This window comes from Chelonus insularis, unplaced genomic scaffold (genome assembly GCF_013357705.1).
Source record: "Chelonus insularis isolate UGA/USDA-ARS -01 unplaced genomic scaffold, ASM1335770v1 contig_135_pilon, whole genome shotgun sequence".
NCBI classification, from domain to species: domain Eukaryota; kingdom Metazoa; phylum Arthropoda; class Insecta; order Hymenoptera; family Braconidae; genus Chelonus; species Chelonus insularis.
The window spans coordinates 636,207-662,690 of record NW_023276376.1 but is presented as its reverse complement, the minus strand read 5'-3'; the positions used below and the strand labels follow the sequence as shown (position 1 = coordinate 662,690).

Here is a 26,484-nt window from a genome sequence, read left to right as displayed (position 1 = left end):
ATTAAAAGTTGATTTAACTAAATTAAACTCAGGTATGATAAAAAAGTTATACTGAATTTTGAAATTAATAATTTTTAAATATATTTAACACATTCATTAAATAATATTAAAAACTTTGGTTAATTTTGCAGTAATTTTACCAATTACATATACATATGGCTTGTTAGCATTCATATTGGTATTTATATCATTAAAACACAATTTACAGGTATCAATTATAAATTGATAGAAAATAATTGTTTTATTTATACTTTTTTTTTAATCATATATGTGTCTTTTGTTTGAATACTGATAATCATTCGTAATTTCGCAGTGTCACACACATTTTTATTTACGAGCATTTCGTTTACTTTTAATGATAGTCAATAATAAACTATTAAAAATTGACACAATTACTATACATATAAAAGTTTTTTTGCAAATAATGATAACGGTATCTATTCAATAAGTAAAAAAAAATAGTAAAAATATTTAAAATTTCGTTGTTTCATTGAACTCATCATCAACATATCCCAAATTTTCTACTCCTACAGATACTTCTTTTTTATTTTCTTCACAATTATTAATTGTGTCACTAGTTTTCAGAATATTTTCAATACTCGGGGTAATCGGAAGAATTGGTAATTCATTGTTTACTTTTGGCCATTCTGGTTCATTTTTTAATCCTTCCTGGACAACAAGATAATTTTTCTTTGATTTTTCAGGCTGATATAATCTTGGTTTAATCACCTTCTCAATTAAATACTCAATAATAACCATTTCTACAAATAATGATACAAAGAAATTAATTAAAGCAAGAACTAAAATAATACTTGGCCATTCATAATCCGGTGGCACTTCCAATTGTAGAATATGTATAATCCAACTGGCCGGATAAATTGTTATGTAAATGCATACTCCCGTTAATAACAATATCGAAGTAATAAATAAACTATTTGTATAAACCGCTTGTCTGTAAGGTTTACCTCGCGAAAAAACTATAGCCATTGCAATGTACTGAAACAAAGAGAGAGTAAAGACTGAATAATTTTGATGACAGCTCCAATACATTGGACCTCGTTCAACAAACGGTTGGAACCAAGAAAACTTTTCAACTCCATAAAATGCAATTGTTTGAAAGACCGCTACATTTATCATTTGCAGAATGAAAGAAAAAAGTGATGTAAAGCTTAGTAAACTTGATATTGGTGGTTGTCGTGCCAATTTTCCTTCGTAAGCTTGTGTTTTGCCAAAGAAAAATGCAAAATTAATCACAAGAAAAATATCTATGAAAAGAAATTGTAAATCCGCCAAGTTGGTGTTTATTGAATAAAGAATAACTGCTGATGTAAATTCTGTCAATGAATTAGTCACCATGAACTTAAAAATTCCGAATGATGTTACAAGAGCTGCTCGCCCTTGACGGATCACCTTGGGTACGCATGTAATGTCTGGTATTCGAGAAGTGAATGGACTCGCAACACTAAAAAATTATAATATTTTTCATGGTTACTGAATTTATGCATAGTTATGTAGAATTAGAATTTTTTTAGAGGAAAGTTTTTGTTACCTAGATTCAGCTTCTGAAAGTGAAATTCCAACATGAGCTGCTCTGAGTGCACCACAGTCATTTGCACCATCTCCACACATAGCTAAAAACATTTTGTTTTATAAATGAAACTATAAATAATTTCTTGATACTTCATTGATGGAATTATAGAAATAAATTTTGCTTACCGACATAATAACCTAACTGCATTAACTCTACAACTAACTGCTGCTTTTGTTCACTCGTCATTCTGGCAAAAACTGCTCCACGAACGCAAATCTTCGGAATTAATTCTGGGTAAAATTCTCTCAACAATTGCCAAGTCTGGCCAGTTAAAGCAAACCGGTAATTGATTGTCTCCATTCCTTTTTCTATCATATTTAAAGACGTCATTAATTTTCCTTTTTCTGGGGAATATTTTACAGGCATCCCTTGAATATTAAAATAAATTTTCTGTTCATGTTTTTTATCTCCTGGAACAACAGTTACTCCAATCACAGTTTCTTCTCTTGAAAGTATTTTACATTCTTTAGCTACACTAACAGCAGTTTGAATATTATCACCAGTAATCATTAAAACATGAATATTAGCTTCTCTTAACTCATCGATGACTCGAATTGTTGGTTCTTTTAATCTATTTTCTAAAATAACTAATCCTAAAAATTCAAGATCTTTCTCCACTTGATCTCGATGCATTTTTTGGACGTTACTATAACTGTTTGTTATAACATTTCGTCCAATAGCAATAACTCGGTATCCTTTTTCAGTATATTGCTGCATTACCATCATAATATTTGGTGGTATTGTTTCGGGCTTACTGAGACTTAAAATAACTTCCGGTGAACCTTTGGTATAAGCTTGAAAATGATCAGATCCGAGCACACGTACAACTACAGACATCCGTTGTAATGAGGAAGAAAATTGATATTGTTGAATAATACCTATTTCAGGTATCTCGTTCATATTTTCAGTTAACATTGATCCTTCTCGTGGTGGCTTCACTATTGTTGGTGGCATAAAGTCGTACTTATTAGCATCTGTTACTTCTGGCTCTTCTAAAATCCATCCAGTGCTTTCGAACATCTATAAAAAAATTACACATTTATTATGATATTTTTCCCATCAATGATTACTTATTATTTTTTTACTGACCTTAACATCAAGAGGGTCACCGCATAATTCATTTTCAATGAGCGTCAAGCTATGACAGACTAACATTCCCTGAAATATCAAATGATTATTCAATTTTTTTACATCTTTTTCAGGTTCTTTAAATACTCCATTTGTGCATGGTACAGCTCCCCACATATCTAAGCCATCTTCAGTAAGTGTCCCAGTCTGTATAAAAATAATGAGAGATTTTTAAAAGTTCATATATTTAATTTATCTATAATTTTTAAGTAATCATTATTTATAAATTACTTTGTCAAAACAAATGCAGTTGATACTTCCAGACACATTAATAACTCGGCTGTTGATGCAATAAATTTGTGCATTCTTTAAACGTGTTTGAGCGTAAAGTTTACCAACTGTCATTGCGGCTGGTAAAGCCGGACAGATAACAATTGTAAACATATCAAGTGATCTTATAATGATATCACTGATATCTAATCCTTTTGTAGTCTAAAGAAAATAAATTTTCGTTAGTTTAATCATAAGCTGAAAATTTTTTTCCAAGTTTTTATTTCTTTTATAACTTACTTTAGTAATAACAGAATATAGAGAACCTAAAAGAGCTATGCATGCTAAAATGCCAATAAATTTATATGTATCTTGATCAAATTTAAAATCTGCTGGTGGGGGGTATAAAATAGCAGCTACTAAGGCACCACGATTTGTTTGAAGACCTGTTCGAATTACTCTTGCTAATACTGGACTATTTTCATAATGTCTATTAAAAATATTTTCGTCAAAAAATTTGATAATAATTCATTTAATAGATCATTTTTAAAAGTAACTACTTATTACCTTGTTTGAATGATCGTTGTTCCACTATAGAGAGTGTGTTGTGAGCATTCTTTTGGATCATAGAGCAGTGGTCTTGAAGTGAGTGGTGTTTTTGTAACAGGAACTGATTCTCCTGAATAATAAATAGGTGGTGAAATTCATCATTTCTAATATTTGATTATTCAACTGAACAAAAAGACTACGAGTAGAAATCTAATTTACCCGTAAGCATGGATTCATTGACGATACAGTATCCTGTTAATAAAACGGCATCACAAACTACCATTCCTTGATACTTGGGCAGCTCTATTATGTCGCCAGGTACTAACTCTGTACTGGAAATATTTTCGAACTCACCAGAAGCTCTTCTCACACGTACCACTTCTATTGTTTTTACTGTTCCATGTAAATTTTTTTGATTCTAAAATATAAATCACATTTTTTGAAATATCATTTTTATTTTTATTAATATAAGAACATCTTTTTAATATCAAAAAACTTACTCGACGGGTCTGGAGGATTGAACTTGTAATACTGAAAATTGACATCAAAATGATTGCTCCTGTGTAATAATAATATGAATCTGCGAGCCACACACATATTGTAAAGACTTGGAAAATATAAAAAGGGTTGAAAAACTCCAATAGGAATAGAACAAAAATACTTTGAACAGGAACAACAATTTCATTATTTCCATATACTATTCTCCTAGAGTAGACACAAAAAAAAACTGATAAGCATAATATAAAATTCAGAAATAAATATAATTAATGATAATAAAAAACATTATGATAATAGATTCATAGAAATATATTTAACGAAAAAATAAATCATGATTTATTTATTTAGACTAATTAGTAGATCAATTCATTCAATTGATGATGTAAATTTACCTTAATAATTGCTCTTCCTTGGAAAGACCTGCACTATGTCCTAAATGAAGCTCTGTACATGCTACATATTTGTCCAATCCAATCAAACGTGAAAATTCTTCTCGTGTATCATCCCAAACATAGCATTGTTTCTTGAACCAAAATGCTCGGTATTCAGGCACTTGTTTTTTAGTTCCATTTGCTAAGTTTATATCTAAATTTTTTCCTTCAATACTTGTTCGTGTCTCTTCATTAACATTGCTGAATAAAGTCTTGTTATATGTGTGAGATCTGAAACATTTAAGTTGTTTAAGCCAATTAACGACAGTGGAAAATTTATCTTGATTAGAAATTAATATTCAGAATAAAAATACTTCACTTTAGATTTTTTGTTCCAATCACTTTGATATCCTTCACAAAGTATGACTTGTATTTTCCCTGATAATCATCCTACAAGGTCAAGTTGAAATTCGTTAATTAGATGAACAAAAGTATAATATATTTAAGTAAATACAGTTTGTTTTAACAGGTGAAATGACATTTATTATTATTTCTTACAATTATCAGCAGTTTCGTCGCTCGATTCAATGGACATCTTCGGTGAGTTGCGTACAAAAGAAAATGTGGATACCAATGAAAAAATAAGCGAATCCATCCAACAGTTAAGATATATGATAAATATGTTAAACTCGTGTTAAAGTAACTTCTTCCGTATCCATAAACGTGCTGTAATAAATTAGAGATAAAAATATTTTGACACCTTTGTTAAAATTGAAAGTAAACTTCAAGTAAAGCTTCAAATATAGACGTAATTTATATAAAGTGAATTGAATTTTTATTTATGATAAATCATATTTTAGAATAATTTAAATAACGAGTTAAACGCAATAATTATTACTTTGAATAAGATTAACTTACTAATTCTTCTGTATCATGATCCGTATCAATTTTTTGCCACTCCGCATCTGATTGCTTGTCGTTTTTCACCCCTGAAATAGAAGTTTCTGATAAAAAATCATTTTTCAATCAAGTATATCCTTTAACCAATCAAAAACCTTGACACAAATTTTATTTATGACATTCAATATCTCAATATCTCTGGATAAAACTGATTTCAACTAAGCAAGAGTGTCTTTCACTATAATATGAGAAATAAGAATGTAAATAAACGCAAGTGATTATCAGGCATGCCAAGAAAATGATAATTGATATCATGGTCAAACAATTTTAAAAGAGACTTTCTTAATTAAAAAAAAAAAAAGGTGTTTCAATAAAATTGTTATCATGTACTCACCATTGAAATTGGTCATAACGTTGGTGTCTTTCCACGGTAAAAAAAAATTTTTAATTTTAAAATATATTTACCGAGTCAAAATAGAATATCTGCAAATAAAAAATGTCAATGACTGAATAAATAAATAAATTAACAGCAAAATGTCATTATTAATTTATAGTTAACGCTTGAGAAATAAGAAGGTAAATTAAATCATAATTAAATACAAATAATGATAGTAATTAAATAAAAATTACAACACATTATTAATATGATCAAGACATTGATGGATAATATTTATTTATTTTTATATTAAGTATATGTCAATTCAGCTTTCGCTTATGCATGTTAGTATGAGCAAACGTATATTTGTTAGTATTCATAACCGATTCGATTTTGCAATCAAGAATTTTATTGGTCAATGTGCCGATAATCGGCATGAAGCAAATAATATTTTACGAATGTTTAGTTGTAAAAAAGAAGTAAGATATTCAAACTAGTTGAATAGTTTTTTATAGTTTTTATTTTAAAATAAGTAATAAAAAATATAACTAGAAGAGTTTATTATTTTTTATCAGGTATAATTAACAAGTAGTTTTTAATGATTGAGTTTTTTCAACTTAGAAATCATGATAATAATTTAAAGAGCCTTGAGTGATTTTGCAATAATAATAAAATATAGAAAAATATTTTTTTTGCAACTAAAAGAGTATGTATTTAAAAATAAATAATAATTACCATAAATTAAAAACTTACCTTAGTTAAGAAAAATAAATATTCAAATCCTTATGATCCAATTTGCTACAATTTAAAATTGTTATTGATTATTTTTAAAAATTTATACATTCTACTTCCACTATTTAAATCCTCGTTTTCGTTTTCTCCTCATTCAATTAACTGGTCCAGCAATAAATAACAAATCTTGTTGGATATAATTTTAAACTCTAGTTATATTAATGTTTTATATATAAAATGTAATATATTGAATTGAATAATCGTTGTAAAATAAAATAGTTGTCGAAATAAGTGTGACTGTCAAGTTCCAACCTCCAGAAAAGCCCGCGCGAAACTGACAGATCTACTGACGATTCATTCGTGCTTCCTCACTGAAATTTCTTCCACCTCCACTTGTGTATAACCAATCAATTGTCCCCCACACATTTACCTGCGATTTTATTTGATCTCGTCTACTTCGTCATTTGCTAATAATTCCTATGCTAATTTAGCTTATATTTAATTTACTTATTTTTTATGATAAAATATCGATAATACGTCAATTAAGTAGAATTTGAATTCAGTTCTATTCGGTTATCATCGCGCCTTTCAGCAACACGCGACCAATGAAATGGCACGTGCCAAAGTACAAACTTCAAATTTAAATGACTATTATATATCACCCTGAGATAAAATTCCAATTATGTCTGCAATTCTTTCAAGAAAAATAAAAAAACATATCGATGATAAGCTTTTGAAATTGAAAATAACTTTACAAATTATAGAATAACACCTTTTTTCATTTATTTATCAATTGTTTTTTTTTTGTTTTTATTTAAATAAGTATTCGTAATTATTGTTTACTCATGTCTTTAGAGATAATATTGATTGAAGGTTATAAATGTATGCATTTTCTTATCGATATATGAGAATTTTCCTTATTATATGAAAGAAAGTATAATTATTTAAAGTGTGAACGACCTAAGAACAATGTCAGATGTTCATTTTCTTTGATTATTATTTTATTATCTATCCCTGACCTCATTTTTTCGATGAATTCTATTGAAATAAGTGCCCAGAGTCTCATCTAATGGAAGACCAATATAAGAAGATGATTGCTACAATGGAATAATTTAATTTTTTTTTTTATAAAAGCATGGCAGAAAAATTCATCAGATTAGTTTGAGAAATCAGCTCACCTTGAATTTTATTTTATTGTATCTAAATACATTGTTACTATAATCATAAATAACTGCATTAGAAGATTGCAAAAAAAAGTAATATAGGTGTAATAAAAATGCAATTACATCAAGTTAGGCATCATAAACATGAAATAAATTGGCATGAGTATTTGTAGATGTTTGCAGATATGAATAAAATGATAACGTTTACAAGGAATTCAATGTAAAGAATATAATAATAAGACATTGAAGATAAGTTTGTTGATCTTTAATTCTTTTTTTATTCAATCTCGAGACTTTATGGAGACTTTATTCAACTCTAATCCATTTTTACCCTCAACATTCTTTCGATTTTATATTTTCATTAATCATAAAATTCTACAAAAAAATATCTTAAAATCAGTTTACAAGACAATGTTAATTATAATGATTAAATTGTATTTAATTTTTTTTATTGAAATGTAATTATAACGATTAAGTCTATTGATAAAAAATAACATTGTTATTTCATTTCAATGCTATAAAGTAAGTTTTTATGAAAAATTATATAAGATAGTAAGTTACAATTTTCCAGAAAACAAAAATAAAACGGATCTATGGATGTAAAAAAATAATTGACCGTCCATTAAGGTAAGCAATTATCTCAAGAAGTAGTTGATTAATAACGTAATAGAGTAAACTATCAAGAGTCAATTGCATATGGGGTAAAAACTAGGAACTTGATAAATTATTATTATACCTCTTTTCTTCATGAAACATATGAATATTCTATATAATGTAATACATGTGATCATACGTACTTGACATTATTGTCTATGTAATTGTACTGTTAATAATATAGTATATATAATATAATATGCTGAAACAATAATGGAAACGTCTAGAATTTGATTTGCATCTTATCTTCACAACTATTAGAAATTATTTTTACTAATTTATTGTTTTAATATTTTTATCAACGTTATTTTTATGCAAAATGCCAAAAAGATAACAAATCACGTCTACTTGAACAGATAAGCTTAATTACTCGAGATAAAATTTAAGCAATCTCGAAGGAAGTTTGTGATTTTTCAATTAATTGTTTTTAAAAAAATTATTTTTCTGTTGAAGTGGAAAGTGAAATGAACTATTAGAACTCCTTGGTAAATGAAGGATTAAAAGTAAGATCTACTTAAAACCAAGGTCTATCATGTCACTTTGATTTTATCTTAACATGCACAACGGAATTATTTTATGTTATATTACTAAAGGGTGTGACGAGTTTAAAAAAAAAATACTTAAAAAAATTAGAATTAAATTTGCTACATTATTGCATAATTTTCTGTAGTCAATGCTGCTTAAAAAATGCGCAATTTACAAACAGTTGTCAATATTTTTTTATCTACTTAATATTATCAGCTTCTTAAAAATTCACTCTCTAACAAATATTTATTTATTCTTGCAAAAAAATTGCAATAATCTCAGGTCTTAAAGGTTATTCTAATATATTAAATACAAATTAGTTATTTTTAAATAATATCTTTAAATTTTATTATCATTAAAAGAATTTTTCAATTAAGAGTGTGTTAATAAACATTAAATAAATGAGTAAAAGTTTAACAGTATGAAATCTTTTTTTCCCGTCAAGTCAACACTACAAGTGATAATAAAAAAGTCACGGCCAAGGTCTAGGTAATTTTAATAATGAGCCACATAAGAAATACTGTGATATTTGATGCAGAATAATGAGACTACTACCAATGAACATTGTGGTAATTGTCGTCTAATTCAATTGACGTAGTTATCATACTATTGACTGAGGTTACAGTCACATTTCATTGTTGGACGCCTTCTCGTCTACTCTACCATTCACAGACAGACTCATTGTCTGTTGCATATCATTTCCTATAAGCCTCTGTTAACCTTGACAATCGACAAAAACAATTTTAAATAATTTTAAAAATAATTTTAACAAAAGAATTAACAAAAAGAAACACTTTATAGCATGCAGAAAAGAAACATTTATACTGATTGAATTTTTTTTTTAAGGCTAAACCGCATCATCCACGTGTGGAGGAACAAAAAGTTACGTTAATGTATATCTACATTGGATCAACCTTGGATCAACCCTATGATAGCCTAGGGAGTCGCTCCCAGTTATTCCGGAACTATAATCACAGGCAGTTGCAATTTTATCGATCCATCGATTGATGACATAAGCCAGTGACCGATAAACCGGATTTTTACTTATTTATTCAAATAATTTATTTATATGAATAATTTCCTAGCTCACATTTATTTTAAAACTTATTGTTCTCAAATGTGAATCATTATTAATACGAAAAAAGTACCAGAACAAATTGAAAATATGGAACACTCTTTATTGTTTCCGTCAATTATTCTGTAATCAAATTATAACACGGAAGTACTGTTGCAACATCAACAATTATTACTTAATCCAAAAAATGCTAACTAAATGACATATTTTTCATGTATTGATGAAATTATTTTTTCTATCTATAAAATATTTTGACCTTTACCAAAACGTTTAAGATGAAATAGGTAAAAATTTAGGACAGTTAATTACCACAATGATAATTGATTTTTTGATATTTTTATGTAATATCTTGTATAAGTCTCTCACATCTTCATGAAGCACAGAGCCATTAAAATCGCATTTCTTAAGTATGAATTTATCACTTCTAGTTACATCATTTCCGTGCAACATCAAATCTGACCAGCAAATCACTTTTTGAATTGGTATTAGTTATTAACATATGGCTACATTAAATATTATTTTTATGTTTACTTCAAAATGTAATTATTAATCAATTATATTTTAATAGACCATCTTAATTAATCTCATGTTGCAGACTAACTTTCTACTCTCATTAAATTTCAGGTTTTATTATTATTGAACTTGATGTTTATGATAGAAAGTAACTTAAATAATATCAAATGTGACAATAGTAATAGAAGAGTTAGATAATTTTGATAAACTAATAATTTAATTCAATTTTACAAAAACGAATAAAATACTTTTATCACACTTTTATTTTCTGAGAAAATTTTTATTTGTTTGCAATAGAAATTCGCACCAGTTTGAGCTAGAATTGCTAGTTAGTGTGTACACTGAAAAAAAAATTATAAGAAAAATAATAAATCACAGAAAAGGGGAATTATTTATCTCAACAATTACCATGTGATTGAACTGATTATTCATGTGTCATTGCACAAATGATTGTAAAGCTTGTACTAACTCAAACGTAAATTATTGTCAATGAGGAAATTATCATGGTAATGTACTTAAAGTCAATTACAATTGTTTGATAATGATAAAAATCTTATCAATCGTAAAATTATGCAAAATTAGATTTAAAAAATTAAAGCCAAATTTAACTTGTTCACAATAGTTCTATTTCTTAATGATACATTTTGGCTTTTATTTAACATAATATATAATACATAATTATATATTTTTTGTCTTGCTGACTAAACAACTAATCATATCACTTATAAATCTAAATAAAAAAAATAAATTATTAAAGAAAATAATTTTTGATAATGAGAAGTATTTGAATAGATAACCTATATATTATCATATTTACACAGCGCTCGCACAGGACTTTAAACTATATAAAACAATGTCACGTTCTTGGATAGTTACTTTCAAACGCTTCAACATCTATTTGTGATATGATTTCATCTGTATCATCCATATCATTAGAATCATCATCAAAAAGATGGTCTGCAAATCCAGCAGACACATTCCCGGTCGAATCACCCAGCTGATCACTTTTTTCTTCACTTGAATTATTTATGCTATTATTTTTATCCTCAGAGTGTAACTCTGCCACAAAATCGTCTTCTTTTGATTCTATCAATGAAATTTCACTGTTAATAGTATTATCAATATTAAAAGAATTGAAAGCGTCATCTGCATTTAAAATTCTGATGTCTTGTGAATAATCTACTCTTTCAGTCGGATCAATATTTTCAATTTCTTGATAATCTTCATGAATTTGTTGAATATCCGACTGTGAGCTTGATAGATCGATACCAAGCGATTGTAATAGTTGAGCTCGAGATCCACTTAAAGCTGGAGATTTTGTTGATTTTTTTTGATTATCAGAATTAACTCTTGAAATCTTTTCATGAGAAGAAGTAATAATCATCTTATTATCAGATTGCGATTGAGTTTGTGATTTTGATCGAGTGGTATCAAGCGACTCTAATATTGCAGTTCTAGATTCATTTGAGATATAAGAATTATTCGATCTTTCTCTGTAATTAGGATTAGATCTTAAAATTTCTTCTAAAGCAGGTGTTGTAATGAGTCTTGATGTATCTGAATAAATACCCATTATACTCACAGGTCTAATCATGACTAATGATTCTTTTGACGATGTTTGGGTTCCTTTATAATTTAATAATCCTACATTCTGTAATAAAACAACAACTCCTGTTTTCAAAACATCTTCATAAGTTATAAAAATATCTTTGTGCATCATTCCCTCAATTGAATCAGAAATGTCTTTAAGCATAACTCTTGGATGCTCTGCATTTAGATCAATTTTATGAATTATTGCAGCAAGTAATGAGATTTTTTTTGGACGTTTCATACGTTTTATTGATGAAATATTATAACCTTTTAAGAAATTTTTAGGTAAATCGTTCAGCATTAATTGCCAAGCACCATCACAAAATACTTTTTTTGTGTCCTGTGAACAGAGATTCGTTGGTGAAGTTTTATGTTTAGAAGTATTGCTTTCATTATAATTAGAGATTTCTTCAAAGATTTGCTCATTATCAATTTCATCTGCGTCCTCTATATTATCGGGAAGAAGACCTGCTGGTCCTGGAAATTTTCTCACAACTGTTTTAGGTAGCTTTGGTGTAGAAAATATTTGAGTTTGAGGTTGTGAGCTCACAGGATGTTTAAAATTAGATCGTTGTGGACTTTTAAAGTCAAAGTTTGATTTGTTTAAATGGTTTTTTTTATTTTTTGTACTATGATTATTTATAGAAATAGATTTTAAAGGTCTTTGTAGTTGTCGAGACTCTTCATACCTTTGTTCATTAATATCTGATAATTCCTCAGATATCAGATCCAGTAACATTTTTTTTTTCGACGATAATGCAGTATTAGATTGATTGGATTTTGCTTGATAAATTGAAGTTGTTTCAACGTCTGAAGTAGATGGTTTTGATGATACTAATGTTTGTTCAATGATAATTGATGTGTCCGATTCCAAAATATCGAACAATAAATTCTTTTTCGATAATTTTCCTTCAATAGATTTTGTTTCATTACCTTGGTTAATAGATCGAAATTTCTTTGATGTGGGATCATCTTCACAAACAGATTCATTAGTGACTTTTGGTGAAGTTGATCTTGGACGCTTATTTGCTTGAGTGCATTGAGTGAAATATAATTCTTCCTTTTCTTCTATATCTCGTAAAAAATCCTAGAAATTTAAATTAGAATACGTTATCAAAATTTGTGTCATTCATTCCGTACAACATTTGAGGTTATAAAAAAATTTCTATCATAATTAACAAATTAGTTGAAATATTATACCAATCTGAAACAGTTTTCTTAGTATATTATCTAAACCAAATATTTTATTGTGAGTTACGAAAAAATAATATATCAACAAACCTCATCAATATCAAAATCATCAATTCCAGACATATCATTTCCTTGATCGTTTTTCTTAAAAATTTACACTTTCAACAATTATTATTTAATAGATGGAAAACAATGCATGAAAACTCACTCATATAAATTAATAATTGAATATGAAATTTACAAAAAAGAAAGAAAGAACAAAAATAACTCCAACACAAACTTGCACCGGCTTGTTGTTTTTGAGTTATAAGATAATTGTAGGGAACTTTTTTTAAAAATGATACTACTATATGATAAAGTAGATTATGATATAACGATATATGGTAATTAACAATTTTTTGTCCATTGATGTCGCTCTATTAAATTAGAAAATTACATCGTATAAATTTGAAGTTTTCATTGTCAGTTATATTTATTACCAAAAGAATTCAAAGATTAAAAGAAAATTTGATAATCATACAGTATTATCATTTTTAGTTATCTGATAACTCCTTAAGTTTGTCCTAAAAATTCTTAGACATATCGCAGTGAAATATAGTTCAAAATGACCGCCATCCTAAAAAGAAATGGCGGACCAATAAATGATGACTATTCCAAGACAAGATTGTGATGAAAGGAACTTATTTTCTCAGTATTAAACGCCAAAAAAAAGGAATAATATATATGAATTTATTCAAGACACAATGAAATTTGTTCAATAATGTGTGAGTGTTGTGTAATAAATATTTAATATCAACTGGTAAGTGTTTTTTTTTTATTAAAAAAATTAATGTCACTTGTCTAAAAATTTTTTAAACTGAAACAATAAATTGAAATGCTTTCTTTTTAATATTGTACTTCACTCTAACCTTTTGTCAAGTTTATTGTTCTGTCATTATTCATCTATTTCAATTAAACTAATTCTAAAATTCAAGTATAAATTCATTACTCTCATGTATTAAATGTTTTTCTTTGTTTCAACAAAGAAATTTTAAGCAAACGACAAACGATTCAAAAGCTACCGTTGTTTTAACACCGATCGATAGTACAAACTCGAACATAACCTCTCTCTTATCTATTACTATTATTATTATTATTTTTTCTTCTTATCAACCAATTCAATTATAAAAATTTTATTGACATTTTAATGTCAATAAAAAATGTTATCTTTACTGTCAAGACAGTAGTTAATATTTTCATTTGAATTCTTTTTTTATCCTTAAATAATATAAATAAAACAATCCAATGAATATATGACATGTAAAAAAATGTCAACAGCATTAAAAAATCCTAATCAATAGTCATGTTTTATTACTGACATTGATTTCTTTCCAAAGCCAATAGTTACCGAAAATTTTTCTACAATTCATCCAGATCCCCACCATATCTGCAGCCTCTATTGATTGCTCCACCGCACTACTGCCCTACTTTTATTATTCAACCCGTTTTTCTACCCCTTTCTATATCATCATTCTAATACTTTTCTTTTTTACCAATCTTTTTCAATCTCTAAATGCCAATCACGTTCTTCATACGTTCAAATCACACTTCAGTTCATAAAAACATTATTATTTCAAAGAAATTGATTTGCAAATTGTTTATTAATTTTCCTAATATTTATTCATCGAATTCCGGAGTTTATTAACTAAAAGAATAGCTTTAGATACGCAGTGTAAATGCAATAGACTACTGCAGTAGTGTAGCTCAATAAATAGTGAACCATAAACAAAAATTCTTCATTAGATTGAATTTGAATACTACATACTTTGTTTACGTTCCGGGAATGTTAAAAGCTGTTATCAAGGTCTTCAAGGTCATAATTGATTAAAGTAGCGTGCTTCTGTTACATTATTTCCTTTCTGTGATTCTCCTTTCCTCATCTGCATCATCAAACCAAACAAACAAGCAACTAAGACGTGCAAAATATCGCACGTCCATCAACTTATGTTAAACGCTCATCAAATAGTTTGGAAACTGAAATTAATGTTAAGGCATACAGTAGAGCTTTAAGAAAATATTTTAGGGTAACACGCAACCATTCTCGATTGCTTGTCGTGGGTAGTCACGTTAGCAATAGCAATATCTTTATTGCAAGTTGGCTACTTTGTAGAATTGTAGATAATCCTCTTTTCGAGGAAATCCCCTACCATCACAAGGTTAAATGGCTATTTCATTTGACAAGGTGAAGGTCATTTACTTTGAGATTTCGCTATTTAATATTCAATCTCTATTTACTGTTATCCTATCATCAATCAAACCTGTCACACCAAAAAGTTTAAATGATCTATTTATAATTGAACTTATTTGTTTACTTATACCTGAAATTCACTTATTTGACGCATGCTCTCCTTATCATGATTATTTTCAATCTACATCGAAGTTGAATGTTCAGTTTTGACTTCCAATATTAGTAATAAAATAAACCAATGATGATCATTTTTATGTCACCATTTTTTCCATCAATTTAATAAAGCAAGAAAAATGTTTTTGATATCGCTATTGATTAATAAAAGTGATGAACATGTTAAAAGGTAGTTAATATACTGACACATGTAATTTGTTTAGGGGAATTAAATGAATTTATTGGAATATTTATGATAAGATCGATTTAATAATCTTAAAATAATAAAATTTTATATCAAATGATATTTTTCTTATAAATAAATATAAGCCAATTACAAATAAATTGTTATCTTAGTATATGTGATCGTAAAGATAAGATTTAAATAGATAATTTTATTACGAACTTTTATTACTATTGGCTAAAGAAAACTCTGAAAAATTTATTGGATATTGAAACTTTCGAATCACCCGTTACTTTATTGTGACCTAGAGAGTAAAGCTGGGAAGGGTGGCGCGTGTATGTCCCACTCAACCCTCTGGGTATGAACTCTGAGTCATCTCACAAGTGTTTGAAGGGTGCATTACATCATTCCCACATGCTATACACTTCTTTGAGCGCAACACCTGCTTACACGAGTACTTTGACTATAGTAAACCTCAATAATTGAGAAATAATATAAAGAGTACAAGTAACTGTTATAAATATTTATTTGTTGGATTTATTAAAATGACAATTTTGATTTTGAAATGAAATTTTACCGGGTCACTTGAGATTTCTTGATGTAATGGTACCATCAACTCGTTCTAAAGTTCCTTCGGGACTTATTTTTAACTCCGGATAGAGGAGATCTGACCGCTCCCGCCAACTTGCTTCTTTCATTGATGCTGGCGTCAGAATTTCGTCTTGACGTAGGTCTGGATGCTCGCCAAATTCACAGCAAGAACACGACACGAAGAATTTTCTCTTCATTCTGCTGCTTACATATGCAAACATCTGATGAAATAATTTTCGTAATTTAAAAAAAGTGCATTTATAACTGCATACATTTTCTTTCATAAAAAAAACTCTCCTATTCAGCCGAATGACTTAATAACAAGCTTTTTCCCACTTGATCAGAGAAATAAATTCAAACATTTAGCAACTGTTCCGAAATATTATAACTAAAAATATCCAGGGGCTTAGTTTATTTTTACGGGGACTTATATCGCCAATCTGCGAGTCACGAAACTCTTCCGCATCCCACAGATGATCAAACTAATCCTAGAATCTGTAAACTAACTGAAAGCTAGCAGTAATTTAATCTGAGATAGTCAAAACAATTTTTATTTTATTTCATCAAGTTTGCGTGAATTTCTTCCTCTGCTCTAATATAAATTTTATTTATTAAATTGAACACTACAAAATAAGTCAGAGATCCTATTCATATTAGTTAGTGGTTACGTAGAAAATGTTTGATGACGTGTTGCAGAGCAAGTGACAAAAATTTCCTGTCAACTTATATCTTTGTTTGGCAAGTTGACTAAAGAGTCTGCTACACTACACAAACTACAGTTTGCGTTAAATTTCTACTCAATTTCCTTCAGTAACCAGCCATTCATCATGAAGGACGTCTAAATTAAGCATTAACTGAATCTTCAAATTAGTTAATTTCGTTATATTAATTCTTTGCATTTATTTTAACTTTTTTTGCATTGCTTTTAGTTTTAAAACTCTTAGATATTCCAAATGATCATTAAACTAATTTACTGTTAATAATGAATATAACAGGAATGTAATTAATTTTTTCTTTCATGCAACGAAGACAAAATATGGTGATAAATTAAAATTTACTCATAGTTATTTATCAGTGTAGAGAAGCATTAGATGGCAAAATGTTTTTTAACCACATAATTAATAGTACTCTTCAATTATAAAAGGTGAAATGATTTTCAATAAGACAAATGTCTTTGAAATTATGCTTCTAGTCTGCACCAACGGGAGAGTAGGTCGTTTCCATAGCAACCCGAGTGCATCGGACCCCCTGGAAAATCGGCCAGGATCCACATAAATCAGATTCTCTCTGTTCATCCGCCCTTTTTAACCTATTTTAATATTTAATCGAAACTAATTACAGAATATTCCAAATCGTTTCTCTTGTTAAATTAAATTTTTATTCATTAAATTAAAATCCACTTGACCTTTTACATATTTTTTCGATGCTCGTCAAGGAATTATTTTATTTAAATACAGATGAATTTTTTCAACCAGTTTTCATTTTTAAAAATTTTCAATTTAAATTTTAATTACTGAACAAATTGATAAAAAGTTTTTACTTGAATGTATTTGGTTTCAAGTTTTTTTTTTTTTTTCTAATATATGAAAGGTCGTAAATTGTATATTCACTACATGATATTTGCAATCCATATTTTTATTTCCGTCTAGCGATTCACGTTTGATAACATAAATTCTTTTAGCTTGTTGAGATTTACTGCATTGCTAGTTTACGGTTTGAGTCACGCAAAACCTTGAGTCCTGACTGAGCCATTGATTAGAAATTTTCGAGTATTTTTTTTTTTTTTTATTCTCAAATTTACAACCTAACACATATTACTTCTTATGTTCATCAACTCTATAATCTTTATTCATCGACTGTTATAACTTCCTTTACAAAAACTTGGTATGATAACCAATAACAATAAAAACAATCATTAGCAACAGATAAATTAACATTTTCACTTAGATTCATAGAATGTAAAATAATTATTGGATAATCTATTCATAATAATAGTTAAATATAGAATAAAATTATTTTTACTCTATAAAATTTTACTCTTTCAATGCTCTAAAATAACTCAGATAATTTTATTTAATTCTTGTTCTGACAAATAAAAGGAATTATAAAATTTTTTTGTTATTAACAGAAATTATTATTGTGTTCAATTTCTATGATGTTGTTAATAATACTCAGTTAACAAAGCATTCAGCATTGTTTTAAATACTATAAGAACAGAATAATGATACCAATTATTTTCAAAAATACATTATCAAAAAAGATAGTCAAAACAATCGCATTCAAGTTTGAAATGACGGTATTTCAAACGATATTTGTTTGAACTTTGTTAATAAATAAAATCTCAAAGTAAAGGAGCAGTTAAAGCTGATTCTTAGTTTTTTCCATGAACATTATAGTGGTGTGCAGTATTGTTGAATATAAATGCACACAGTCTGCATGAGATGTTAATAAACTTGTGATAAACAAGATCCTAAGTTTTCGCAACATGGGTTGCACACACTATTGGATCAATAAGATTAAAACGTGCGCAACAAACATCGGGTCACCCTGTATTATTCCAGGGATAGGGAGGTACATGACCTAGTTACAGTCAAGCGAGTTATATAGGTCATAGACACCATTCCTGTCAGGTCAAACGAACCCACTCGTTTGCAAATCCATTTGTCATTCTTGCAAGAGGTACAAAAAATTCAAACATATTCAAATAAAACCACATTATAATCATTATTATTATTAATTCTACAATTAATTCATTACTTCTGCAAAATTTATGTTGTTATGCTTACTATTTTTATGTTTATTATTATGTGTTGGCACGTGTCTGACCCCGGGCAACTATTCCAACAGTTTATTTCCAACCAATTCATAGAATTCCATTTCCTTACTCATCAGTTCCCGGAAAATTCTTTTCACGTGAATATTTTCACGAAAATTTCATGCAATCATCACCTTGCAGAATGTTAAATCGACCCAAATTCGGATGTGTGCAGTTATTACAGAATTTTATGAGGAATTCAAGAGATTTTGTTTGAAATTAAGAGACCTAAATCTGCATAACTATCAACATTTAATTTTACAACACATTATCCGTTGATGTATTTTATTATTGCAGCATTGTTTAATGTCTCTTTTCAAATTAAAGATAATCAAGAATCTAAGAAGAATTATTGATTATTAAAAATGACATTTATGATTGGAATATCAATGGTTTGCTTCAAGCTTGATCTAAATATTTACATCTAGTAATGATTAAATTTTTCAGGTTTATTGCAATTTGCATTAAAATCTTCTCCAATGTAAAATGTTAAAAAGGGATCAAATATATTACACAAAATTATCTGAAAGCCTCTTTAAACCTTGAATAATTGAAAGTCAGGGATTTTAGAGCAATTAAAGTTCACTGATCAGCTATAAGAATATCTAAAACTTCTTTTATTACAAATCTAGTATTGATTAAAATAGACCACACCAATGTGTGATGATGGTAAAAGTAATTCTGTTATTTATATATAAGATAGTTGAAATATTTTCGTTGATTTTAGTGATATTAATCAGATGTGATGATATTATTTCATCGTGACTGTTCTATTTTCTCATCTCAATCGAAAAAAGTCTCTGGTTTCTGTCATCATCGATCACTCTGCAATTTTCTTGGACACCCGTTGGACGTTTTCCTATCCGTCCGACAGGTTTAGTTCTGTATACAATAGTTTGATGCGCAAGCGTATTCCCTACAACTATTATCTACATTCACCTCTCACATAGCACACGGTCACCACCTCCAATCAGAGATTCAGCCACCGAGAGAAGTCTAAAGACAGCAGCGGGCTGCCTCTAGTCTTTTCAGCGTCTCAACACTGTTCGTATGTGCAACTCTGTATTACTTTTCTAATACATTTTTCAAACATGGGGACATAAATTAATAAAGACTTTTTCAATAATAAATAAGATAAAATACGAATTAAATGATTTTTTACTCAATTTCGTTAATTTGGAAAAATACTTGTGATATCTTTTTTATTAAAATTAAATAAGTAAAATACAAAGTGATTAGTGATTAAACAAAGGGTGTTTAAAATTTAATCGATCATAAAGTGTACTGATTTGCTGCCGTTGACCATCAACTTATCAATAATTCACTCATCAATCTCTAGTGTGTTTGTCAATAGTAGAATTGATTTCTTTGTGTATGAAGTAAGATGAAGTAAACTTGAATAATAATATGGTCATAATTACTTAAATCCCAGTGAATAAGTTTGATAAAAAATGAATACAATTTGACAAAAGCATTTTGACAATCGGAATTGAGCAATAAAGAGCATAATGAGCCTATTATTATTGGATAACAGAAAAATGTTAGAAATCTGGAATTTAGGGAAAAAAGATTCCCAACTTACTAGTATGCTTCTGCAAAGAACATTGTATTAATCCTTCATCCCTTTCTATACGCCAATCAAGAAAGAGCTTCGGAAATTTCGTAATCCCATGGTATCCTAATTCATGGCACGGCTGGAAAGTAAGTCTAAATATCTTATTTAGACATGTAATTGACTTTCATTTGTTGTCGCGTTATTTCAAGTTAAAATTTGATTTTCTTTGTTTCAAAAATTCCATTTTCCTTTTAGGATAAATTTGGCGCATTTAAATGGCAATTTTCTGGTAATTAACTTTATAAACAATTGCAAATGCTTATTTGTGATGATTTTCAGACTTTCACGCAGTCACGCTCAAGAATTGTATCACAAATCACATTGACTCTTTTTTTTTTGTTCGACTAATCGAAAATATCATAGAGTGTTAAAAATATCAGGAAAAAATAAAAGTTGAAATTCTAGATGAAAGAACAAGATGTTGATGTTTCAGTACCAAGTATTGTCGTGCACAAAGGAAGCAGGTCGCAAAGTCGACCAAGCAGTCCCATCGGGCCGTCGTCAACTGGGATGCCGGCTCTTCCATCGGCTAAGAATGCACTTGTGACTGGTGCAATAAACGAAGCTTATTCAGGTTCGGTAGATGATGAGGAGATGTTAGATGGGGATGTCAATATTGCTGTTGAAAATCTATCATCAGGGAATACAATTAATCGGCCCACTTCACTTCCTGTGCCATCTTGTCAACCATCTCCACCGGATAAAGATCCAGAGTCCAACAATTTTCGCAATAGGGTGCGCAAATTTCCCCTTCCTCTAATAGCTCAAATCCCATTAGATAATTATGACAATATCTATTATAGAATTAATTAATAATAATTTAGATGTTTTAGATATTCAATCACTTTTTTAAGCAGGTTTCACTAATGTAATATTTTTTTTTTGCAGGCAAATACGAAGGTAAAACTTTTAGTAAGGAGTCATGCGATGAGGGAATCAACATCACCACCTCGAGAACCACACAACGGCGCTGCGTCGCCTCGAAGTCCTCAAAGTGATGGAGGCTCGGAGAAAAAACTTGGAAATGGTGGATTATCACCAAATAATTCAACTTTGAAATTAAATAACAACGAGTCTATTTACAATAGTAACCTCGGTGCCGCCCAGTCACCAAAACAAACACGTAATACTGCAACATCACCAACGTGTCGTACTCCATCGAGAAATGGCAATTCTAGTCCCCTACAGACACCAAAGAGTGCTAGCACATCTCCAACAAATAATGGTCGTGATAAAAATGACAGCCAACGATCGAAAGCTACCAGTCCTCTTGCTCCAAAGTGCAATAATTGCGTGAAAAGTAATCAAATAGAAAAACCAGGACTGTTACAAACACCTCAATCACCGTCCAAATCAACTGGAATTCAGTGTTCACCGAAAAATTCCAATTTATCTGGGCAAAATAATCACAATGGACATAATTGTCAATCTAGATCTGAAAATAATCGTAGATCACTTAGTGTGTGCAATAATCAGTGCTCTAATCAGTGTTCCGGCAATACCTTATCAGTTGGCAACCGTACAAGACACAAACTGCGTCATCAAAATTCCTCTCAAGGTAGCGGAAGTCTAGACAGTATGTCACCATGTTTATCACGCGATAGTAGCACAGAATTGTATACTGATAGTACTGGCATTGATCTTGAACAATTTATCGCAGTGACAATTAACAGAAATCAAAAGGATCGATCAATTTTATTAAAAATTGAGCGAGAGTTAATCGAGTTTGCTAAAGATCGTCAGAAAGTTTGCCATAAATTTCCTAATATGTCGTCGTACAATCGGATGCTGGTTCATCGGGTTGCCGCATACTTTGGTATGGAACATAATGTTGATCAATCTGGACTTAGTGTTATTGTCACTCGTACGAAAAATATGAGAATACCAGACACAAGATTCAAAGAACACATTAGAGATGATTTAATATTAGCTGAAGAACCAAGAAGAAGTATCTTAAAAAGAGATTCGAGTTCGTTCGAAGATGGATACAATTTTAAATCGCCCGATAGACTCTCAGGGGACTATGGACGACGTAGTAAAAGCTTTGAGGAACGAGAAGAAGAGTATGAGAAAGCTCGGCGTAGGATATTTAAAGATAGTAGTGGAGAAAGCAGTGAAGTAACTTCATGGCCTTATTGGTCATCTTCAGAGAGTTCTGATGCATCAGCAAGATATCGACTGCTTCATTCTTCAGATCATCCATCAATTCGGCAAACTCGATTATCGAAAGGTGAATCTTGTGATGGACGAGAGTCATTTCGTGGTGTTTTACGTCCTTCAGTGTCTAAATCCTTCAGCTTTGGTGGCTATACGCGTGGAATGTTGTCTCGAGGTGATAGCGTGACGTCTACAAGAAGCGCAAGCGCAAGATTGACTAAGCAAGACTCAGGAGCAAGTATGTGTAGCCGATTAAGTCCTTCAAGTAGTGGGTACAAGTCTCAAAGCCAACGTAGTGATGCTACTATTTCTCCTTCTCCATCTCCATCACCTATTCCCACAATTCCTTGTAATCATGGTCAGTCTAGTCAGAACTCTACTCTGGACGTTCCACAATCAAACGATACAGTCATTTGGGCAGTTAGCAACATCTCCAGTGTCCCTCCAGGGAGTATTATCATGAATCCTCGTACGAATCAACCTTACATTAATCCTGATGGTTCAATTTATCGCTTTGACCCAGAAAATCCACCAAAAATCTTCAACGATATTGAAGAAATCCGGGAAAGCCCTTCTGAAGGGTTATCGGATAAATTTTCTGATGTTCCGGAGTCTCCAAGACATTCAGGAAACAATAAAACTAACATAAAGAAGCAAAAAAATCCATCTAAACTATCAGGAACTAATCATAATAATAATAGTAATAATAACAATAATAACTCAAATAATACAAATCACAGAGTCACCAATACTGCTACGTCACCAACTTTACCATATTCTGCAAGTTCACCACCTCTTCAAGTTCAAGAATGTACTCAATCGGTTGTGAAAAGCCCCAATGAATCACAGTCATGCCCACATGGAACTTTGAACCAATCTTTTGGAAATTATTCTCAAAATAGCAGCTCCGAAATACCCTACAATCATCCTCCAGTATTTCCAGGCTCTCAACCTCAAGGAATGGTGCTTCAAAGACCCCCAGATATGCCTGGCACTCAACAGCCACCACCAACAGACATTGTTTTTGGCCAAAACTATGGTAACTATTCTATGATGATGCAAACTGCCATTCATCCTCAATCAACAGATGTTGCTGATTTATCAGGATATTTTATGGGTATGAATGTTTACGAGCAATCACGCGCTGGCGCCGAATCTGCTCAAACACCACAAACATTCTCAGGACCTCCTCCGCCACCTCCTCCTCCGCCTAATAGTCATCACAATAGCCAGAATACTTCAGGAATACAATCAGGATACTGGCAACCACCACCTCCTCCTCCACCTCCGTCTCAAACTCAGGGACATCCACATAATCATCCACCAAACCAAATACCTCCTCAACATATGTACTTTGTTCCTCCTTCAGGATCTGCTTTACCAGTCGGCCAAGCATCTAATGATCGACCTGGAATTCAACACCAAAGATTTACCTCCAGTTACACATATAATCCTCAAACCATGACACCTCCTAATCAAACAACACCAAACTATGTCAGTGGGTATCCAATTTCATATAATTCAATGCCAGTTGCCCCTAATCCCAACGAATATCCCTATCAAAATCCTCTACCTATGGTTCCAACTTATTATCCTGGTCAACCGGGTATTCAACCTCCTGTAATGTGGCGAGTTCCTACCCCTCCCAATACTCCAACATCTAATCAAATGCCGGGCATACCCGTCATGTATGTCAATTCTGGAACTTATCCCCCACCAATGGTTACTACTGGATCATTTAGTCATCAGTTGTCCAGTGCAACGCCAGCACCTCCACCAGGAACAGTTTATATGACACCATCGTTATTGCCAAACCTTGTATTCAGGCAAAATGTTCCTATGGTACCGACTGGAATTCGAACTTCTACACCCTCTGGTTCTCAAAGAACAAGCAGATCTCCAACACCAGCCCACGATTTTTGTAATAATCCTGCCAATGGTGGGAATAACAATGGGGCTAGTGGTGATAATAGAAACGCACAATCACAATCGCGTTATCCACTGCCAATGTATCAGGGTCTTCATATCGTGCAAGGTAAAATTTAATTATATCATACTTTTTTTCTGCTTATTGATTACTCTTTATTACTATTCAATTTTATTGATAATTAGCTTTTAATGAACAGTTTTTCTGAGTGTTTAAGAGCTTTGAATCGCTTTAATAAACGTTTTTCCTAATAATGAAATGAATTTTTCTCTACTTTAATATTTTGTATAATTGATATAGTAATGAAGCGATAATAATTCAATAGTTTCTGTAATTAGCTTAAATAAACCGGTAGATAGATATGCTTCGTATATGTAAACATGTTGATGCTTTTGATGACTCAGGGGATATTAGACTGATGCATCCAGGCATGGCAAATAATTCTCGATTACAATATGCCCCTGTATCATCTCCACCAGTCGTTCAAGGTTGTCCACGTCCATTTCGACCACCATCGTACTCGTCTAATAATTCAGGCTGCCCTACTCCAAATTCATTTGATGGACGAAACCAAAAAGTTCGTAAACAAAGGTAAATAAAAAATTATTATTTAATGCTATATTCAATTGATTGAACGATTGAAATCTTTTTCTTATTATTAATTACAGTTTAGTTAATCATTTAATTTTCTCTTTTTTTTTTTGACTCCATTTATTTATTTATTTGTGTCCTTGTTCAATACTCGTAAAATGTTGTCAGGTCCAAAGTTACAACTCTGCCAACAACCGGCGTTCGGTCCAATGTCTATCAAGTTCCTTCTATGCCCTCTATTGAATCCAACCCGCCCAAAGACATGCGAGAAGGTAAAATAATCCCCCCTTTTCAATAAATCATGTCATCAAAACAAATTATTACAATTATTTTATCCTGTTAATCAAAATTTATCATTTTTTTATTCCTGAATGATACCAATTCTACTAATATCTATGATATTTATAATCCTTTTTCTTCATCTATTTTTAATTTCTTTTATTCATATATTTCCTAGACATTTGATTACTTTCACTACAGTTAATAAATCTAATATTACACCTTTTCTGATAAATTTCTCTATCTCCCTTAAAGCAAAGCCGGTGGAAGACAATATGATCTAAGGTACTTAACTAATTAACCTAATTAATCATTCGATTAACTCATAATTTAATTCCAAGCTAAAAAATTATCAATAACTATTTTTGTTCTTTTTAAAGAAAAGCTGTATACTAGTAATAATTCATTTTGATGCTTACAATTTACTGCTAAAATGTTGATAAATTATATTTTGTGAGAATTACGTATCAAAGCTTGATAACCATTTCAGTGTCATTAATAGCTCATCTTTTTGTTTTAGGGACCGTGAAGGTGACAATTACCCGTCGAAACCAACTGGCACAATATTAAATAACGAGAAGAATAATATTAAGAATGATCGAAATTTTGAAAAAAATATCCACAATAAGAAATTACATTTTGGTACAAAAACAGAATGAAGAGTTGAAAAAAGATATAATTATAAAAAACAATCTTATGGACCGAGGAATAAATAATTTAAAAAATGGCAAAGTAAATTTAATATAAAATAATAAATAATATAATAAATCGATTTTACTCAGAAAAATAATAAATGATTAAAAAGAAAGTTTAAAATAAATAAAGAATAGCTAAATAAAACAATTGTAAGTGAAGAAGAAAGCATCGAAGAGAATAAGA

The 26,484-nt window shown here is 30.0% G+C and overlaps 3 protein-coding genes across 9 annotated transcripts; 1 reads left to right on the top strand and 2 right to left on the bottom strand.

The window, feature by feature from the left end:
* Positions 1-218: 218 nt before the first annotated feature.
* LOC118074456 (probable cation-transporting ATPase 13A3) lies at positions 219-6,867 on the bottom strand. Its single transcript, XM_035095668.1, has 15 exons — positions 6,377-6,867; positions 5,642-5,730; positions 5,266-5,336; positions 4,906-5,073; positions 4,727-4,797; positions 4,369-4,638; positions 3,979-4,183; positions 3,698-3,896; positions 3,497-3,608; positions 3,230-3,419; positions 2,951-3,151; positions 2,681-2,866; positions 1,717-2,611; positions 1,550-1,631; positions 219-1,462 (listed from the first exon to the last, which is right to left on the bottom strand). Exons 2-15 carry the CDS (start codon positions 5,655-5,657, stop codon positions 472-474), a joined length of 3,657 nt encoding a protein of 1,218 aa, XP_034951559.1. The 5' UTR covers positions 5,658-5,730; positions 6,377-6,867; the 3' UTR covers positions 219-471.
* Positions 6,868-9,099: 2,232 nt separating this feature from the next.
* On the bottom strand, positions 9,100-13,688 carry LOC118074591 (uncharacterized). Of its 2 annotated transcripts, XM_035095928.1 has the most exons (3): positions 13,587-13,688; positions 13,157-13,482; positions 9,100-12,962 (listed from the first exon to the last, which is right to left on the bottom strand). In XM_035095928.1, the coding sequence occupies exons 2-3, from the start codon at positions 13,187-13,189 to the stop codon at positions 11,142-11,144; spliced, it is 1,854 nt and encodes a 617-aa protein (XP_034951819.1). In that variant the 5' UTR covers positions 13,190-13,482; positions 13,587-13,688; the 3' UTR covers positions 9,100-11,141. The 2 variants fall into 2 exon arrangements, with proteins under 2 accessions (XP_034951819.1, XP_034951818.1); XM_035095927.1 differs by having other exon boundaries at positions 13,157-13,688.
* Positions 13,689-13,728: 40 nt separating this feature from the next.
* enc (encore) lies at positions 13,729-26,484 on the top strand. Of its 6 annotated transcripts, XM_035095923.1 has the most exons (7): positions 20,004-20,737; positions 21,085-21,386; positions 21,540-24,843; positions 25,140-25,326; positions 25,495-25,598; positions 25,861-25,890; positions 26,126-26,266. In XM_035095923.1, exons 1-6 carry the CDS (start codon positions 20,722-20,724, stop codon positions 25,887-25,889), a joined length of 3,942 nt encoding a protein of 1,313 aa, XP_034951814.1. In that variant the 5' UTR covers positions 20,004-20,721; the 3' UTR covers position 25,890; positions 26,126-26,266. The 6 variants fall into 6 exon arrangements, with proteins under 6 accessions (XP_034951815.1, XP_034951817.1, XP_034951816.1 ...); XM_035095924.1 differs by lacking the exons at positions 20,004-20,737; positions 25,861-25,890 and adding an exon at positions 13,729-13,865 and having other exon boundaries at positions 26,126-26,326; XM_035095925.1 differs by lacking the exon at positions 25,861-25,890 and having other exon boundaries at positions 19,980-20,084; positions 26,126-26,326.

Coding starts and splice junctions, on each gene's coding strand:
- LOC118074456 (XM_035095668.1), bottom strand. Junction 4,184..4,368: donor AAGGAAGAGCAATTATTAAG/GTAAATTTACAT, acceptor TGTCTACTCTAG/GAGAATAGTATATGGAAATA. Junction 3,420..3,496: donor ACAACGATCATTCAAACAAG/GTAATAAGTAGT, acceptor TATTTTTAATAG/ACATTATGAAAATAGTCCAG.
- LOC118074591 (XM_035095927.1), bottom strand. CDS start 13,189: ATGTCTGGAATTGATGATTTTGATATTGATGAG. Junction 12,963..13,156: donor ATGATTTTGATATTGATGAG/GTTTGTTGATAT, acceptor TTAAATTTCTAG/GATTTTTTACGAGATATAGA.
- enc (XM_035095921.1), top strand. Junction 21,387..21,539: donor CCAACAATTTTCGCAATAGG/GTGCGCAAATTT, acceptor TTTTTTTTGCAG/GCAAATACGAAGGTAAAACT. Junction 24,844..25,139: donor GGGTCTTCATATCGTGCAAG/GTAAAATTTAAT, acceptor TTGATGACTCAG/GGGATATTAGACTGATGCAT.